Source organism: Anarhichas minor, unplaced genomic scaffold (assembly GCF_050575085.1).
Source record: "Anarhichas minor isolate MPS153535 unplaced genomic scaffold, ASM5057508v1 ptg000010l, whole genome shotgun sequence".
Taxonomy (NCBI): domain Eukaryota; kingdom Metazoa; phylum Chordata; class Actinopteri; order Perciformes; family Anarhichadidae; genus Anarhichas; species Anarhichas minor.
Window position 1 is genome coordinate 17,921,995 of NW_027466456.1, and position 20,007 is coordinate 17,942,001.

Sequence of the window (20,007 nt, forward strand, 5' to 3'; positions counted from 1 at the left end):
ATCTTCGTTGGCTACATTGGGATTTTTCTTAAGATGTCTTATGAACTTACTCGGTACCAATGCCAAATTCGGCAGTTTTTGCCATGCTAACAAGTCGTCAGAATTAAACAAATAGAGCTTGCTGCTTTTCTACGCCCTCTGGAAAGAATCTGCTCACTATCAACAGGACAGCATTGCTGGTCACTGCCTCCCAAAACTGAGCGAAAACTCACTTGGTTTGGGATATATTGAGATTTAATTTAAAACTACTTCAATAAGGTTAGGGTACAGCTTCATCATCATTGTTCAGTAATAACAAATTGATAAAGTCAAAGGAATGATTGTCATTATGATCAAAATAAACCAGTGTTGACTTTCTATAGAAAACGGGAAACAAACGGTGGTCTTTCGTGTTGAAGTCCAATGTTTTTGTCCTTCCATCATCCCTCTGTCCAGAACAAACAAAGGGCGATGTATTCCACAGACAAGAGTGCAACTAACCATGTAGCTTCCAGTTTAGTTGCTTTGCTCAGCTCAGGTCTACTTGTCTGAGACTGTGTGAGATGTATCAGCATTTCTTAGAGCTATATTTCCAGTGACAAGTGCTTCCATTGCTTGCTCTGAATTTTTGCTGTTTTAGTTTCTGTGCAACTAGAATTATTGTGTGCTGTAAAACGTGTTTTTTTACGATGAAAATCAGAAACCGTGAGTGAGCTGCAGCATAAGGGTAATGTAATATATAAATAATATAAACCTATAGAAAATGCACTGTCCTTTTTGATGGGGTGAAGCATTGTTTAAAAGAAAGAAATAGAAGTGAATCTTGCAGCACCGTTGGCTTTTCCTTAGGGCACCCATGGGTGCCACTTCACGTACTTTGGAAACCAGTGTCCCACAGCATATAAGGTATTCCTTGCAATCTATGCACTTTATAGCGCTTTGATAGGACATGGGGGTAAAAATGTACACATGCAAAGTCAATGAGCAAAGGAGTCCCAGCAAGAGAAGAGATGAAGCGAGCAGTACTGTTTGCGTCCCTCTTCGCTCTTTCATCCGTGTACATGCTCTTATATAGAACGGCATGCTATGCATATCAAGATATGCTTATGATGTAAATATCACCATGCATCTTTTACCGCTTGCTACCTTCAGGGTGTGTTCATTCATCTCTGTCAGTTGTTATCAAGCTGAATTAATGGAATTGGCTGAGTTTGCCCTTCGCACTGGAGACTGAATTCCCTTTGCTTTCTGAGGAATCCTTTTCCTCAAATGGCTTTTATGTGTTCACACCTGCTTGTGGTAAACAACAGATTAACGTCACGGAATAATATCAACAACGTGCAAAAACACACATCTGAGACACTGTCAGCTTCTTCAGTCTGTTTGTTTTGTATGCTGTGATTGCACTGCCTCTGGGGGTGGTACATCCAATAATACAAAAAAAAAGAAACTACCACCGCAAACACACCTGACTAATAGACCCCATTCATTGTTTTTAAGTTGAACTGTATTTACATAAAAGTTCTACTCTGACGTTTATGTGTATGATATACTAACTTTTTTGGGGTGCTTTTTAGTTTAAGTCTTCATGAGCGATCTGACTCGGGCGTCATCCCCGGGTTTAAAGTTACAGATTTAAATTTACAGTAGCATTATTTGTCGCAATCTGCCATCCGCCAGTGAAAACTGTGAATCTACAAAAATACTTTGTTTCATTGTCAGTGACAAAATATTGTTACGGATTATGTGGGACTAAAGCTTTAAACATTTTTCTTTTCTTTTTTTTTATACCAACCATTTAGTCTAAATGTCAGAAACCAGTGAAAACATCCATTACGTCTTGAAGGTGATGTTTTCTCTGACCAACCGGCCACATACAATAATATAAATACAGAACTAAACAGGACAGCCTCACATTAGAAAATCTAGAACTAGTTATAGAGCTAGTATTCTTTTCTTCGTGACTTAAATCACTTTCAGATTCAGAGCATATCTTTCGTCTCCACTCGACTCAATATATAACGACGGCTGACCCAGCAGCTTGTAGCTAATGGTGCTCACATAGTTAACACTGTTAACCTGAAGCGGAACCTAACGGTGGAGGCTCATTTACCGCGGACGACACTATCAGTCGGGAGAGCGTTATCAGCTGAATCTGCCGTTTGGTGCAGGGACGAGCGGCGGCACTTTGCTATAGCCAGTGGGGCACGCTCACATGCACTAACATGCAAACATGGTGGACCCGCCTATGTAAACAAAGCACATAGAAACTTGGATTGAAGACACTAAGAAAAAAAACGGCCACCCTTCCACGCTCCTAATATTCTGAGAGACAAGCTCACGGTGTTCTACTAATTTACATGCCAAGATTGTACACGGTACATTAAGCAGTCGTTAGCGAGTACCGAGCTCTAACACAGTACTCCATTGGAAAAGCAGGAAAAGCCGGGTCTATATCCTTCTTTCTGACTGTGTAGCTAAGTTGCTTGCCGTTTTCTGAGCTTCAGCCCATTTTTCATCGACTCCTCCTTACCGATGCCCCTCTATACAGTCCGTCAGAGATAAAACTGTACACTCTCTAAAGTGAATTGGCAAGAGGACGTTGAGCTGATTTGGCAGCCTCCACTGAACCAAAGTGCTGCTAAAAACCCCTCTGATTGAGATGAATAGAGAAAGAGCCCTCTGGGGTATATTTGTTTGTGAGGCACTTTCAGGTGACTGATGTAAAATATTCACAACCCTCAGCTGCCTTTAATTTCCAAACATGGGTTTTTACCTCACCCAATGAAGACGGATGCCAAAACAAAGCTGCCTTTAAGAAGAGCACTGGTCCCCTGGTTTCAAGAGGTAATATAGTCTAAATAGTAGAAATGCCTGGCCTGAAGGCCTGGAGGACTCGGTGCAGCAGCACTGGAAAAGAATCAAAGACGGGGGAAAAAGGAGATAGGAGTGGGAAAAAAAATGTCTCTGCTGGTACATAGTGTGATGAATCAGCCCCTCCATTTCAGTAATTTCCTCTGAGACCCTCAATCATTCGTCAAACATTTTGCGGTATGAATTAAGGTGTCATGTGCGACTGCACAGAAGAGATGAGACGAGGACAGACGGGCCTTATTTAGCAGGCCTTTAAGCCCAGGATCGGGGTGCTGCAGTTACGCAGGAAATGCTGCATCAATCAACGAGCTTAGCTTTTGATTTGCAGCCCAGGCTCCTCTGTGTTGAAGATTCATTAAACTAAAGTTGGGTGGAGAATATCGTTGACGGGGAGGAGAAGTGGTGAGGGACATTTGACACAATTTGCTGCGCGAGCCTCGAGTGTTCAGCCAGCCGTGCGGCGATACACTTCATTTGTTGGCGTGGAAGAGAACACAAGTACGAGTCGAGCTTCAGAAATCAGATAATGGCTGCTGAGGAACGGTTTCAGAGAACACGGCTCCCTGAGTACGGGGCAGTTTTGACGGCAGGATAAAGAAAACAAAACATAGCGCTCCGTTATCACAAGCGTGGATGAATAATTCATTACTGGCAGATTTTATTTTTTTTTTGCTTCTTCATTATTCAGAAAGGAACATAAATGTCCTTCTTTTACCGTGTCTTCGACCCATTTAACCTTTAACGGGATCTCTGGGTTTCCTTCCTGGATATGTGTAGAGTGAAGAAGCCACAGATAATTGTGTGGTATAAGTAGATGGATGACAGCTCCTGGTTTAGTCTCATATCTGACCTCCAATGTCAAGAATTTCACTTCTTTCGGCTATTTCTCTTCGACCTGCAGCTGGTTCAATGAAGTGAAGCCAAATGCAGAATTAGCTCATTTGGCCTCTTTTCAGGCGACTGGTACTTCCTGTAAAATCACATTGCTTACTGTAGCTCCCCTTGGAGAGTCTCAGTGAACAAAACACCACATACTGTATTAAATTCCACTTTCTTCCGCCAAAGGTTCCCCTCTGCTCCCCTGTGACTTTGAGTGTTTGTTTTTTTTCCTTCCTCACACGCACACAATAATCTTATTCTGATGTTTTTTTTCTTCCTCTTCTGCTTTTTCTTGCTTATAGTTTATACGCTTATCCCTCACTGGTTGACATTTTAGTGTAAGCCACTGCAACAAAGTGGTCTTAAAACAGGCATGGAAATCCTAAAAGACTGAATATACAGCAGGAAAAACGTATCTCAGATGCAAATGTGGATTTGCATATCTACTGTGCCGTGGTGATTAAGCCAACGACAATTCTTGAAGGTGCAGCGATTGAGGCGATTCTGAAATGAACCATGATTTTCATGAAACATTAATGCCGTCTTGTGCTTTTTTTTTTTCCAGCAAGCAAAAAAAAAGTGCCGCAATTTAAAAGCTCATTGTTGCTCAATCTGACAACACAAGCTCACTAAGTGACATTTTATGCAGTTTTTGTGGAATTATTCATATGAGGGATTTGTTGAAGTGATGAATCTCCATCAGTAAAATGCTTTCACCTAACTGGTCTTATAATAATATTAAAGCCTTACATGTTATAAATAATAGATGTGCCTCAGAGCTATGTGAATCACTGAACCATGTTAACAGGCTAAGTGCTGTGCTGCCCTTCCAAGGCTCCACACCAATAGTACAGAGCCTCTCATCCATCTATACATTATGCAAGACGAGGCATAATCTGGTTTAGATAATACCGGTATTTTAATTGCCAACTTGTAGCATAATTTCGTTGTATCGTGTTCATTTTATTCAATTTATGAACTATAAATATTCAGTTCTAGCTTCTTAATGAAATCAGACATTATATCATGGTGACATCTTACTTAGTCTGGGAGAAAATGATAATAAATTAGTTTTATTGATTCATTTCTTATTAATTATTGAACATGTGTTTTCTTTGTGTGTGTTCTTTTTTTTTTTTTATCATCCTGCTTTCTATATTTGCTGTAGTCGTTTCCCACATCAAGCATGGGAACACTGTATCCGACAATATCTCTCTCTCCGCTGCAGAAACTCAGTAAAACTAGCAGCTGAGCAGAGTTGAATCCAGTTTAAGATGCCAAATACTGGCTCTGGCTCTCATCTGCTCCAATAGTTAAAATGACACTTCTTGAGACACCGCACTTGTGAGCTGGGCCGCTGTGTTGTCTGAGAGTGGAACTATGTCAATGTTCCAAGCAGCGGTGTTTCCCTGAGTGTCTGGCAGCAGGCAGAGCTACATTTTCACCGGCACAGTGTAATATGAACCTAAAAAAAAAGGGCTGACTTGGGAATGTTTGCCTGCTGCTTGAATATACAGACTGGTGGGCAATTACAATGGAAAACCTGAATATATGAGTTATAAAATGTATAATGCCTCTATTCATGAGGGCTCAGGGAATAGTTTGATGAAAATGATAAATCTCATATGCTATGGCATTAACAGTCATCAGATCTCACCTCAGTTGAGCAGTTATGAGATTTAAGACGCATTTTAGATGGATGGTTGGATGTCTATGGGCTATAAACTTACCTGTATACCCACATTTTCTACAGTATTTTAATGTACGTTTTTGTATTGCCTTTGTATGGCATTGCGCCGCGGGAAAAGTTTGCTTTGCGTTTGGTGTAAACACACCATAAGACCGTGCTCGCCACTAAAACACTAAATAAGAAAGTATCTTTGGGAAGAATAGCATTCATTCCTCTGATAGAGTTCCAGAGACTCCAAGAACCTATACCAAAGAGCAATGTAGCTGTTACAACAGTCCGTGCTGATCAACCTCCTCAGATACTTTACGTTGATTTTTTCCCATTTGTCACCCGTCTGTAGTTGACTTGCTGAGGAGCAGTATTGTATATGCCCATATGAAGATTGGAAAGCTTAGCACTAATCTGATAGGAGTTTTATTTATTTATTTAGATTACCGGCTTAAAAGCTTGCTTCTTCAAGGATTCTGGGAACAATGGTGATTTGCAGAAGACAGACAGCACAGGAGGAATATGGCTTTCCCCTAATGCAAAACTGAAATGAGCATTAGGATTTGTGAATTCACTAAAATTGATCATTTGCTTTTTTGGAAACAACTTTCTGTTTTAATATGATTCACGGTTGCTCCAGTGCTGAACATCATTATGATCAGTCATGATTTTTATTTGTCATATTGTGATTAAAAAAAACACACACACTCCTTTTACCGTGGTAAAATTAATTTGCATCCATATAAGTCAGCCCGAAAGACATTTGAATAAGCTAAAGATTTTAGGACTCTAGAGGTTACACAAGATCTATTTCAGGATTAATTAATTCTGAAAGGAGCATTTAGACAGTGAGAAGACATCAAAAGGCAAACCTAGAGGGCATAGTGAAAAAATTCATAGTGATAAGATAAACAAGTCACGTCCACAGCATGTGTAAGCATCGCAAACTGCTTATTCTAGGGAAGCCTTTAAGTGCAATTAAATGCAGCTGTTAGTTATTCCAACACAGTCAGCACAATTATCTTGTACTCAATTATGGCACATTAATAATTCCCCCACCAACTGATCCATGTCATTTGCATATCACATTGTTGGAATCGCTTGTATGTTTTCTTGCTTTTAGCACACAAAAAAAGCCCCCCAGAAAAAGCCCTGTGGGGTCTTGAAAGTAGTGAAATATACAAAAAGGATTTTTTCTTTTTGGGGTCGATTTCTAATAGAGAAGGCTGACTGTGCACACATGCTCTGCTCCACTGGGTTCTTTTTGCAGATGGTCTCATTGCTATGCATAGAAAAGCCATCTTTAGATTTGCAATTGGTCAATTTTCCTCTTTAAGTTTGGACATCTGTCTGTGTTAGAAATTAATCTGTGGATCCCTACGGAGGCTGCTCGGATTTTAATTAATTGTGTTTAATTAAACGCGTCAATAATAAAAAAGAAGAATTGAAGTCACTTACTCTCCCTCTCCCACATTGCTCCCTCTGCCCTTCCTGCCTGAAATGATGATATTGTTGTATTCAGAAGACAGCATTCAAGTAATTGTAAATTACAAAGCAGTAGCTCTGTTAAGTATTTTCAAGCTTCTGCAGAGATGACAGTCGTGGCCGGAGGCGTTCAATTTTCAAGTTGTCCGTCCGTCCGTCCGTCCGTCCGTTTTCAGGAATGCCTGGATGAGAATTTTGGCAAACTTTGCACAAATGCCCACCAAAGTTAACGATGAACTGACTTAAGTCAAAGGTGAAGGTCACTTTAACCTCAAGTCCATCCCATGAGCAAATTTCATCAAACTGCCACTTGGACTGAAGAATGAACTTATTTGAATTTGATGATCAAAGTGCACTATTCTCCCTTCTAGACAACAATGCGCTGTAATGCGTCGTAAAAACAATCTTTTCAAAACATTAAAACTCTGAAAAAGAACAAGCGGCGATGAATGCAGACAATTAGCTCAGAGTTGTCACATAAGACACGTCATACAATTGTGCCAAGGACCAAATTAAACTCAACAAGCTGTCTAATAGCAGCGGCTATATCCGTTAGCGGGTAGTTCCATTCGCTGTTAAAAGGTCAGCCAAACACAATGTCCAAAACAAAAGTCAGTCTGGACAGCAGTGTGTGTATTTGTAGTTCTGTTAGCAGTTAATCAAATACACCGCAAACAGAGTAGCAGACGGAGAGCGGAGATGCACTCAGCTGTGTTATCACTTGCAGCCCCTTCCAACCGGGTATGAATAGTGAGTCTGTAGTAAGAAGCAAACAATGACAGTGTAAAACAGGCCATAAAACGTGTTTTGAGAAAGCGTGAGTCGCCACAACCACGGGAGGTCTTTGAGCATGCATGTATAATTGGCAACCCTAAACCTAATGCAGTTTGCTGGAGCAAAATGCGAGATTAGTTGTGGACAGACACAGAGATGCACACTCACGGTTGCACACACAGGCATAATCTCGTGATTTTTTTCTGTGGTTTAAAGTATGACAATTTCTCACAATTATCTAATAGGATAAAGGTAATGCAATTTTCGACAGACATTGACGTAAACTGTAAAATAACTGAGCGCCCCCGGCTTTTATTCATCCTCACGTGTCTCTGAATTTAGTTTCCTTATTGACCTTGTAGATGTCAAGAGCAAGACAACTTTTTTGCCCACTGCAGTAAAAGTCTTCCTTCTCCTCCTGGCTAAATACCACAGTTGCTGTCCTTAATCTGGCAAGGAGATGTTGTTACTTGTGTTGGACCTTTGGGAAAATATTAAAAGAAGACACCGTCATGGTGTTTGGCAATAATTCGCAAGTGACAGCGAAGGAGATGGATTTCCCTTCCGGTTTGGCAGTTTATCTTTGCTGCTCGTGGAGCCTGAATATACGCACGCTCCAAATCAGTCTTTTGTCGAGGATGATTGAGCTGCGATTGTGAACAATCTAACCATTAGCTGAGAAGGAGAGGATAGATTCTGCTGTGATTTGTTTTTGTGTGTCTGTGTTTTCAGCACAAACATGGTGTTATGTCTTTGAGCCTTTATATAGGTGCATCTTTCAAGACGTGGGGCAAAAGTGAACTTGTAAGATATTGTAGTGCCTATCCCAGAGGGTGTTGTGTTTCACACCTACATGTTTTTGCCAATTACTTTCTGTTGTATTCATGCTGTATGTCTCTTCGACCTTTGTGTTAAGACAGCTTATTTACGGCTTCATTTAGCTTACTATCCAAACTTGGGGCAATTGTCAGGGTCTGCACCTGACTTTTTTTTTTTACTGAGGTAAGCTTGCCTTGCGTTTGTGCATGTTGGCCTTTGCTCTTAGTGTTAATATTTTTGCATTTTTTGACATGAATGATCTCAGATATTTGCTGCTTTTCCATCAGTTTTTTTAGCAATTTGTGTCACAGTTGTTCAAAGAAAAGAGCTCGCCTGGTTACACCTGGGTGAAATAAAACCTATAGCAGCAGCTCTAAAACAAAAGTGTACCTCATAAGAGAGTCTCTTCTTCGAATGTTTTCATGTTCTTATATGAAGTTGAATGATTTAGGTGCACTCATGCTCTATAGTGAGCAGGCTAGCCTGCATGAAAACCATGACACACACAAGTACTTAGTACAGTTAGAAAGAAGCCCCTGAAGTATGGATTGAAGGTGCTGTTAGATCAGTGGGTGAGTTTGAATAACATGAACCCCATGAACTCATTTAAAACACAACTTAGACCATTTTAAAACCACTATCTCATCACAGGGACCTTTAAATTAACCTGGTGTTAAAAATACTGCCTTATTATCCAGTACAACTTGTAGTGACTACACAGACTGAATAGGCTGACCACGTAGCCAAACGCAATGTTCAAGAGGAATACCATTAGTATAATATGTCTGCTATGCTTGCACCCACTTACTGTGTTAAAAGCCCTTTTTCAACCATGTATCTTAATGCATTAGTCTCTGATTCATTTTGACAGCAGAGTGTAGCCTAATGGCTGTAGAAAATTGAAGCGGTCTCCATAAAAATAGTTGTATTTTTGTTATGCTTTCTTTGCGGGTTTTTTTAGCCAGCAAAGAATGAGCCATGAGCTTTAATAGATCACCCAACTGGTGATATAAATAAACACATTCAGCTCGAGTGGAGCAGTTATCTGCCTCAACAGCTTCAAAAGGGTAATTTCTTCCAGAGAATCATTTCCTCTTGGCACACATAAGGTACTTTAAATAAAAAGAAGAAGAAGACAGGTTCATTCTGCTTGTTTAATAAGTAAATACAAGCAAACAATGCTATACAAGAAACGTGGTCTTCTACACTGTTGCTGTCATTTAGTTCTTGTTCACCAAAATATTACATTAGCATTTGACAATCAATGCTGAACTTTTTGCTCGTATTTTGTTTTTAACACTGGTGGTAAACGTAATGGGGATTTTGGCTTCTTTTGCAGACCAGGTGAAAAGCTCAGAGTACAAACCACAGGTGCTGATTTCATGAATTTATTACCAAGCAAATTGCAACATTTTTGAAACTCAACTCCGCAGCACAGACAAGAGGACACAGTGATGTTTACTGGCAATTCAGACAAACACTGGCTTCTTCACAATCCAGACAATCCCTGCACACAGACAACTCGTTGCAACTGTCCACAGGCCTCTGCATGGACACATCTTTCTTCAAATGAACAGGCGGGTGGACAGAGTTGTCTGCATGTGTGTCAATTGATGTCTTTTTTATTTTTTCTTCAACTACTCCTACATGGTTGCACCTGTTCTGAGTTAATTAACCTGACTCAGAATAGGTGTGTAAAATGAGGTCCCCTCTCTGCCTCAAGCTGGTGCTTCAAACACTCGCGACAGAACAGCACTCACGACCAGACCTTCTTTCCAGTGCTGTTTTATAGAAGCTGTCTGATGTGGTATGAATCCTTAAAACCAGCAGGAAATGTTTTCATTGCCAAATATGTACACATAGCTGTTGTGTGACAGATTGTCAGATGTACGAAAATACCATAATGATGCATGGAGTGTGGATAAATAGGGCGGCCATATCCTCTATGTAGGCTGGCTGGTAGATAACTCTCTCAGTGCCAAACCAGCAACTTCTGCCAACTTGTTTGGTGCTTCACTTAATGTGACTGAACCGTTTCCTAGATTTATACAAGAGTGCTCCTTGGACACGAGTAACTCATGTTAACCAAATGCGTTCAGTTATTTAATATCCTCAAACCCTCAATAGCTGAAGCTGGGTGTCGTATATTCTCACATGGAGACTTCACACGTCCCACACAGTCGCATCAATTTGTATGGTGAAACCAGCTCAACACTGTTCTCTCCCTCACGACATTGGCAGGTTTCCATTGTCCAAACTGCACTCTTCAAACGAGAATAAAAAAGGGCGACTTTGACATGATTGAAGTAGTCCCACCTACTGACAATAATAACCCTTTAAATTGTAGTTCTGTTTTCAGCTCCACCACAGGCACACTAAAATGGCCAAAAATCATTTGTTTCACCATGTGAGCTCCCATCATACATGCTTGACAGAGGTTTGTGTTGTGTGCTGCTGATATAGAAAATAAAAAGCTTTAAAAAGAGAGTCTCTATAATTATACTCTGGCAGTCTTTATACCGCCAGTAACACTTGCGGAGAGTCGAAAGGATATTAAAACACAATACCCACCCCAGCCACGTCCTGCTCACCCTGCTGCCATCTGGCAAGCGATACGGAAGTATCGGCTACCGTACCACCAGACATCACAGCAGCTTCTTTCCTCAGGCTGTGAGACTCCTAATCTCATCCTCCATCCTCCACCATGGAATATAGTTTAGCAGGAGTGTTTTTCTTATGTTGCAACATCGGACTACAAACTGCATTTGTTATGCAACTCTGTGTTCGGTTGGTCCACCACTTTAGTCCAGACAACAATATATATTATATATATATAGTATATTTATTATTAATACTATTGAATGCATTGCCATGAATTATTGCACACACATCTATGGTCCCAAGAGGATGAAATCAACTGACTTTGATGATCCCTTGACCTTTCATCTAGTGCTACCATGAGGTTCACATTTTGAGTGAAATTTCTCCAAAACTATAGGACCATGTCACAGGATGAATTGTAATCATTTTAGTGATCCACTGACTTTTCATAAAGCCACCATCAGGTCAAATTCTTAATTGATCAAGTGTTTCAACATATCCTCATACAACGGTTGTATGATATATTCTTTTTCCTAATTGTTTGTCCATTCTCCGAAAAAATCTCCAGCAACGCGTGTTGATCCGCAACACGGACATTTGGGTTAGATTTAGGAAAATATTGTTATTTGGGTTAAGTGGCATTACTATGTAGAGAAGAACATAAGTTAAAACGAGTTAAATGATTACATTGAGCCCCAAAATACCTTTTTCCTATAGACGTACATTGGGAAAGGGACCTCTGTAAAAGACTTGTTTTCCTTCCTCTGTTCACGTGAATGAGCCTGAGGTTGAGCGGCTTTGAGGCAGGGTGAAAGGAAACGCTAGTGTGCTTGCTCTATGCAGCCCCTTGATGCGGAGGATCATGATGATTATATACTCCGAAGTCAAAGTTTTTGTGCTTCACGTGTGGAACTTGGCCAATTTTTGTATATCAGAGTTTCTTTAAAGGTCTTGAGGGGTACGATATGAAATGAAAGCCTTTCTGTGTAAAGCAGTTTGTTGCTCCAGAGGGAGCCTTGTACAATCTGGTAAATTGCCTAAAGTGATGTTACTTGCATTGTGGGTAATGTAGGCGCCATGCTTTGGCATGAAGATGAAACGTATAATAAATATAAAAGAAAACATATCAGGTTGTGCTTCATTGATTTTAATACTTTTTGTACATTGTGTGTTTGACAATGTAACACAAGAGCAATGCAATTGGTGGAGTACTCCACCAATTCAATAATGGTTCCCAAATTGACGATTTTTTTTTTGTTGCCAATCCTCTCATCACATTTCAGCCTGTGTGTAGTGCTGTAACAGTATTGCATACCTCATGTAAAAGTTTGCACCGAGCAATTACATGAATCCTCAGGTGTGTATGTAATTGAATAGGACATGCTTACTCTAGCATCACAATAGATTTTAGCATGTTATGGGTGTCAGGGGGGCATTGTAATGGGGAAACACAACGTAGAGATGAATTTGACAGATGACACCACACCTTAATCATTATGCTTTACTCCAGGGATCCTGCTCTCAACTCAATTTCCAGCCCACAAGTTCACAAAGTTTTCAGGTCAGGTCTAAGTAATGGAGTTGAAGACGAGATAGTGAAGGGAAAGGGTGTTGGTAATTGTATTATGCATGACAGTTAGTCATGTGCTTTCTTTAATTGTCCTTTATCTCTCACTCTCTCTATATTTAATGCCATCAGTGTGTTTTTTTTTTTCTCAGTATGTGTTATGTGCCTCTGTTTTCCTCCCTGCAGGTGACCGAAACAAGGACGGGCCCTCTTGGATGCAGTAACTATGACAACCTCGACTCTGTCAGCTCCGTTTTGGTTCAGAGCCCTGAAAATAAGATTCATTTGCAAGGTTGGGCATTCATAATTGAACTCGCCCAATTTCTGATGGAATTGTCGCTGTGTCTGTTCTCTGGCAAGCTTATAACTGCAGCATGAGAGTGTCGGAACGAATTTAGCTTCAATCACTCTTTCGCTTTTTTTTTTTTTGCCGTGCATCCTTGCCGGATTCTCAAATGAATCCCGGGCAGTAATGATTCAGAACAAAAGCAGCAGAACTGTGCAGTGAAAATAAAACTTTAAGTGAATCTCAGCATATTGCATGTGACGCCAAGCATATGTCAAGTGTGGCAAAAAAAACCAAAAAGAAAATGAGTGCCGGGCCTTTTGTGATTTACAGATGTAGCGCACAACAGCCATCTTTACACATTTTCTGCAATACCTAAAGTACTTACACCTCCATATTCATTCATCTATGTGACATTTCCATGTTGTTGTCCTTGCCATAGGCCTCCAGGCCATACTGCCAGAGTACATAAGGGCCAGGTTCGTGCAGGCAGCTCTCAGCTACATCGGTTGTAATGAGGAGGGCCAGTTTGTGTGCCGGGACAGTGACTGCTGGTGCCGCTGCAAAGTGGACTACCCGCAGTGTAATTGCCCCGAGGTGGATCTGAGGGCTATGCAAGCCAGTGTGCTGAAAATCCGAGATTCCTGGAACTTGGCCAACCAAGACTTTGAGGAGTCAGGTCAGTGTTCTCCTTTTTGCACTCATTCATTGGCTGTGACCCTCACACTGACGGCAAATTAGACTCTATTGTTAGAGGAGCCGATGGGCAAAAAAAACAAAAGGCGAAACAAGTGGCAATTACATCCAATCAACGTGATGGGAATTCAATGGTACACAGAGGTGCAATTTTTAAACCAGCATCTTGCAAAAAAAATTATAAGAAAACAACAGAGAAGGGCATTTCATGCCCATTAGCTGAAATGACTGAGATTTGATGAATTAGTAAAATCCCACTGTTAGCTGTGGTCATAGCTTATACATTCTTACATAAAATATTGGTCTGTCTCATAAATGTAAGGCCGTTTAACATATTTCTAATTGTTTTTTGGTAAGTTTTGATGTAAATACCATTCCAAAACAATTGTTGAACTAAATATTATGTAATTTTACAATATCGTTATATTTTGATATTGATAAATGTCTGTAAAATAATTTGAGTCGCTCATTATAGATACATTTTTGTTGGACAATCTGCTAAATTCAATGATGATGATGTACAAATTAAGGTGACTTCATCAAATTGAAGAAAGAATCCTGTGAATCCAATACTGCCATAAAGCAGTCCAGCCTATTGGTTGGCAACATTTCCCTCAGTTTCCCTGATACAGCCAGAAATAATGAAGGCAAACATTTCTTAACAGCTGATGAATCTGTCGTCTCCCAGTGCTCTTCAGCATTCAAACAACTACCTTTTGCTGCCATTTGAGCCAGTCTGTGTGCAGAAATCGCATTGTGCAAATGAAAGAGTAGCATTGACAGTAATGTGACTACAGGGGAAGCTGTCCCGCGCTATAAACAAACTACAGTAGCTGTAATCTGTTGGCCTATGACGTAACCTGTGATGTAATACTTTGCAGCTGAGTTATATCCATTTTATCAGTTAACCTCATTTAATACAGTTTGCCGTTTTGCTCGAGGTGTTCACTTGGGATGATTGTGAGAAAACAATTTGGACAAGCTTTTTGCAAAGTGATTTTATTAGGCACACTGAAATGTTGCACGCTCACAGTGTATCACACATTTTACTGAATGTTCCAACAAAGCTCTGTTTCTGTGTTCTTATCATTATTTAAACTGTGAGCTGCATCCACACACCCTGAGGGCATCTAGTCTCTCCCAGCCCTGTCTTAAGCTGCTCTTTTTGCACCTCGCTGGCTAAAAATGTTATTACAGGTGACATGCTTCTGTACTGAGGGCGACTTGATTAGCTCACAGCTGGCAATAACTTAAGCAGCAACGTGCCCTGAAAACTGCAGTTGCAGTGCTGAATTAAATGAAAAACAATAAGTAAGTTCCCTTAAAACCCCTGGGGATCCACTTGTGTATTTGATCTAATAGAGAACAACTAACATCAGCGATTCATAATCATGACTCATGACATGATTGTTAAATGAGGTTTCTATAGTTGGCTGATAGCGGACGTGATTGGCTTGGACCTTCCACTGAATGATGCTTTAATTAGAATCAGTATCTTAATTTCCTAAAAGATGTACGTTTTTTTCATTGCTTTATACACTTGCTTGGTGATCTTCAATTTTCGGTGAGTAAGTAAAAAAGTCATATTCATAATGGTAAACTGAAACGGACAACAGTCTAATATCCATTGACTGGAGGGTGCAATATGTAACAAGTCAGGGGATACAATACGGACAAATGAGATCTTGGTTAAACATAATATTTTGCATTTGTTGTAAAATTGATTAGAATGAGTAAAATTAACAACTAAGACGGATCATTTTTTAATTGTAACCTCATAATTAAGCGATTTATGAAGAATCTGCCAAATAAGCCTCTACACATCATTACCCTCCAACACCAATTGAGTTTTAACAATGCCCAGAATGTGTCTGTTCTTCTGCCCCTTCAAATCTGACAGTCGTCTATTTTTTAAATCATACCAAAAGGGGGAGTGCTGTTACCTTAGTGGGTTCAGTGGCTGACAAGATAATGATGGTTGGACAGAGAGTGGGTCTCCAACAATGAGCTATCGTTGTCTTGGTGATAAAATAATGGTCGAGCTCAGCAGCAGCTTGCAGTTTCAACCTTCCGCAGGAAACTCAACACTGAACAGGTTCAGCCACTATTTTGTGTCCTGTACCATATCAATCGATCTCTTTTCCAGAGGATAAAGTACTGGACATGGAAATACACACGGTGATCACCTAATACTTTTAACAATGGTTAAATAACATGGAGGAACCCATAGCTTTGTCTTTTTAAGAAAGATACCACCCTGATGAGGTACTATGTAAAAGACTGTCATTTTTTGAATGCCACAGTTTTTCAATGCCAGGCAATATCCTTCTAGCAAGTTGTCCTAATCCTTTCTTTGGGTTTTAATTGTAATTTCCCTTCTCTACTTTTCATTGGAGCTGTTTGTTTTGTCTCATCAGACTTTGTGTTTACTCTTGATTTAACTTTTTTTTCTGTTGTACAAACAAATAAAGATAGACATCTGTGGAGCTATTCATGCAATGTGGCATGAACAGGCACTGCATTACGATACAAATGAATATGTGGAATCCGATGAACAAATATGTAAGCCGCACCGTGTAGTTGCTTTACTCCTCAGGAGAATGTCTCTCATTTTGGTATGTAGGACATGAAAAGCCCCCCGACCCCAAATACCCCTGTAATATATTTTATTACAAGCTGTTTAATCAGCTTATTAATTTCATAGGAACCTGTTATACACCTTGCATAATCACCAAGGAAGCCATTGGCACTTAATTGGTTTTCTAATCAGATGCTATATCAAGATATTGTTAACTAATTACAAACAGTAAAGTCATTTTCTCATCCGTGTTGAGCTTTGCATTGATGTCCCATATAACAAATGATTACGATGATGATGTTATTGAATGCCTCAGAAATGTAATCTGTTTGCTGCGCATTGTGTTTTCAGCAGACAGCAGCTCTGAAGGGTTGACATACAGGATATTATCTTCTGTGCTACTTGTCCGTAATATTATATCACAGACTAACCAGCAGGAGTAGCCCTGGAAAAGCTGTTGGCTATTCAATAATGGAAGAAAAGAATATCTTACCCCAACCTTGTATTTAGTTTTGTATTTGCCTTTTTCCCATTAGCATAGGCATCAAACAATATCACTTCCAGTTTGACCAGCGGCTCTTGAGCACCTGTGACCCCTGCAAAGTTCTCTCATTTAGTTTGACAAGATTAGCAAAGTAGAGTGGGAAGGAAGTGAGAGCGTGAGTTTGGCCGGTGCTGGAGAAAGTGTTCAACTCTCATCTTGCGTCTCCTTTTGCCTTCCAGATGAGTTTCAGAACTTCGTCCGAAGGCTTCCCACTTTCTACGCCCTGAACACGTCCGCCATCCAATACTTCTGGAAGATGGAGCCGGCCATTCACCAACGCTACAAACAGCTTGAGCTCAGCACCCAGCAGCTCCTGAGCAAAGCGCGACGCATCATCAACAAGCTCTTCACCCTCAGCAAGAGGTGTCGAACTCAGCCCAAAATTATTATGCTGAGGGAGAGGTGAGAAGCTGATAAGTATTCCTGCTGACTTTTCTGTTAATACGGATGTGTAAGTGTGTGTGTGTGTGTGTGTGTACGTGTGTGCAAGCCAGCGTGTGGTTGTGCATGTGTGAAAATGAGAAAAAAAATCCAATGCCTGCAGCCACATCACAAGTTCTTTCAAGCAAGCTGTGAACGGCAGTGCTCATTTATTTTCTTCAGCCCACTCTGTGCGCAGCGCTTTGTTATCCCCTCAACTATGCATTATGCTAATAATACATACAATACGTTAGAGCTTTGATATTCAACTGAGGTCCTACAGAAATGAGCTATAGTGTCACGCCTGATGACTTGGCTGCACTCCCAACCCAAGTCTCCTTTACATCCAGGAAATCAAAACCATCGTCCTGTGAAATTAAAGTGTGCAGTGTTTTAAAAGGAATATGCTAAGTTTGGAAGTTCTTCCTGTTAACTAGTCAAGACAAAAAAGTTGTCTCCTCAGATCATTCGATCTTTTTTTGTGTTTTTTCTAAAAAGTCACATAGTTTGCCAACTCCAAGCTGATTTAGTCAGTACAGCTATTTCAGCCAAGTTTATTTTAGGAGCCGTTTGAGGTGAGAACCACATACACATTCTCTGCAATGTGATTTTTTAGCTGCAGCTACATCTCTCACATGCCCACCACTGAAGAGGATATAATCCCTGTTCATTCATTTTACCAATCACCTACGAAATCCTATCAGACCATACATACAGGAGGCATTGTTAACCTTAGAGCTGCTACAATTTCAAAATTTTCCGCTTTTGTATTGCCTGTTCAACAAAGCCGATTCTAATGTTTCAGCAGCAAAATGGCCAGTGATCTACAGCGTCGAAGCACAAGATCATAAATATTTACACCCCACTAAACAGCCAAATTGCATTAGTCCTTACTTACTAATATGCACCAAGATTTGACCTGCTATTCAATGAAAGGAAAGCAGCACCTCTCAAAATTAAGAGTAATAATACGCATTTTACAGCATTGCTAGTAGGGGAAACGTATGATAGGAGAAAAAGGTCCCATAGGTAATAGCCATTGCACCTGATTTATCACTGTAGACTGACATCATACGGAGGAAACTGCGTCTCAGAAATTGAATGTGTGAGGAAAGCAGGTGTGAACTGTTTTATCAGACACACTCGGTGTGAGACTAAAAGCCACATACAGAAAGAGACTTGCTAATTAAAAAATGCATTACAGAATTAGTTTCGAAGAGCTCTCCTCTCAGCACAGCAACACAAAAAAAAACTTTACCCTTTTTGTTTCCCGCAAGTCCCCCCTGCCTATTTTTCCTGACTTTGATTGGCTCACAGTTCTCCAGTTCAGTCCAAAATGATTTGATGAGCCAGTAATGGTGATTAAATAGGCTGTCATATTATCCGTTTACAGAAATAATCTAGTCAAAGTTTAAACAGTTTTGCTAATCTCCCACATTTCCATAATTTAACTTAATTATGGATCTCTTTGTTGAGCTAACATCAGGATATTCAACACGTATTTTCATCAGTTTCCTGTGGTCCAGCATGTTTAAATACACTGCTGTTCTTTATGTGTATTCATTTCAAGTATTTCCTTGAGTATGTGTTACTTGTTGTCCTGTTGGATGTATTAAAAAGACTGGTACTTTTATTTTGAAGGGGCAATGCTGTTCGGAGGCAAAATGACTCTGTAGAATGGCAATAGTGTCCTATTCTTATCAACAACACTAACTACTGACAATGAGATGAGATGATGAGGTAATACATGGCATGTAGGTTGTGGTGATGAATCCATACAGGTAAATAACACCATCTGCACTGAATGTAATATTCAATATTTTGCAACACTTCAGCGGGGACAGTATCTGGGGCAAATTTAGGGAGAGCAGCAAAGGCAGTAATAAGATATAGTGGGAGTGATTAAAATAAATACTTAAACTGGATATTTTGGATCCTGCTGTGTAATAACCTGGTGCTCTCAAAAGATCTAAGGAGCGTCTGTATTTTTCATTTTATTTTCATAATAACGCGGTTAAAAGCCAAGCAGTTGGAAAAAATTAAATATTGCATTTTCCTGCAGGATCAAAATCCTTTTCACTTTGGAATATAATTTACAAACTTTACACAAAATACAAGCTTCATAAAAATGCACAAAGTTCTATGATTTCCTCTATTCAACAGATTCTTTCCGTATTGTATTGTGTCTAATGACCTAGTTCATGGAGGTTTTTCTATATTTTTCCCCTCTTGTTTGCTTTGCAACAGTATGCCACATATCCATCTGAGTTTCTATTGTAATTCTCTCGTAAAGTCTTAAAATATAAAGAGAGCAGGCTTTTTCGGTTTCGAGCTGCACTATCAGAGAACACAAGGTGTCCGAATATCAGTGATAGAGCCGCACAAAACAACATGTGATGTTTTTTTGCTGTTAATAAATGGGGAAAAAAAAGGGAGTGCCTCTTCAGTGGAGAAAAAGGTTTTGCTGACGTAATGCATTGATCTGTGTGAAATGAGCTGACAGACAGTGAACAGATTGCAGAGTGAACACCCAGCTTCTCTTTGGCCCGCACTGCACACTACGTCTCCATGACAGTTTACATGTCCTGCTGACACAATGCGCTTTGTGATGGCGGGACAGCTTCCCCTCTCTTGCTGTGCACAGCCTCCTCTGTGGAGGTGAGATATGCACAACTGACTCCAACTGATGAGTTTCAGAGTAGCCGGGTACTGTTAGGACTGTGAACACATTTTATTGTCTTTTGACGTCGGAATATTGTATTAAAGTAGCTTGTTAGTTCGAAGCTCTTGTGTTTCTACAGACTCCATAAGAAAAAGAAAATATATA

The 20,007-nt window shown here is 40.1% G+C and overlaps 1 protein-coding gene across 1 annotated transcript in view; it reads left to right on the top strand.

Moving 5' to 3' along the window:
• The window catches only part of brinp3a.1 (bone morphogenetic protein/retinoic acid inducible neural-specific 3a, tandem duplicate 1), a 44,144-nt gene that overhangs the window by 20,066 nt on the left and 4,071 nt on the right, over positions 1–20,007 (top strand). The window contains exons 5-7 of the mRNA XM_076088691.1: positions 12,843–12,948; positions 13,385–13,621; positions 16,940–17,162. Coding sequence (XP_075944806.1) covers positions 12,843–12,948; positions 13,385–13,621; positions 16,940–17,162 — 566 coding nt within the window. The remainder of the gene's footprint in view (positions 1–12,842; positions 12,949–13,384; positions 13,622–16,939; positions 17,163–20,007) is intronic.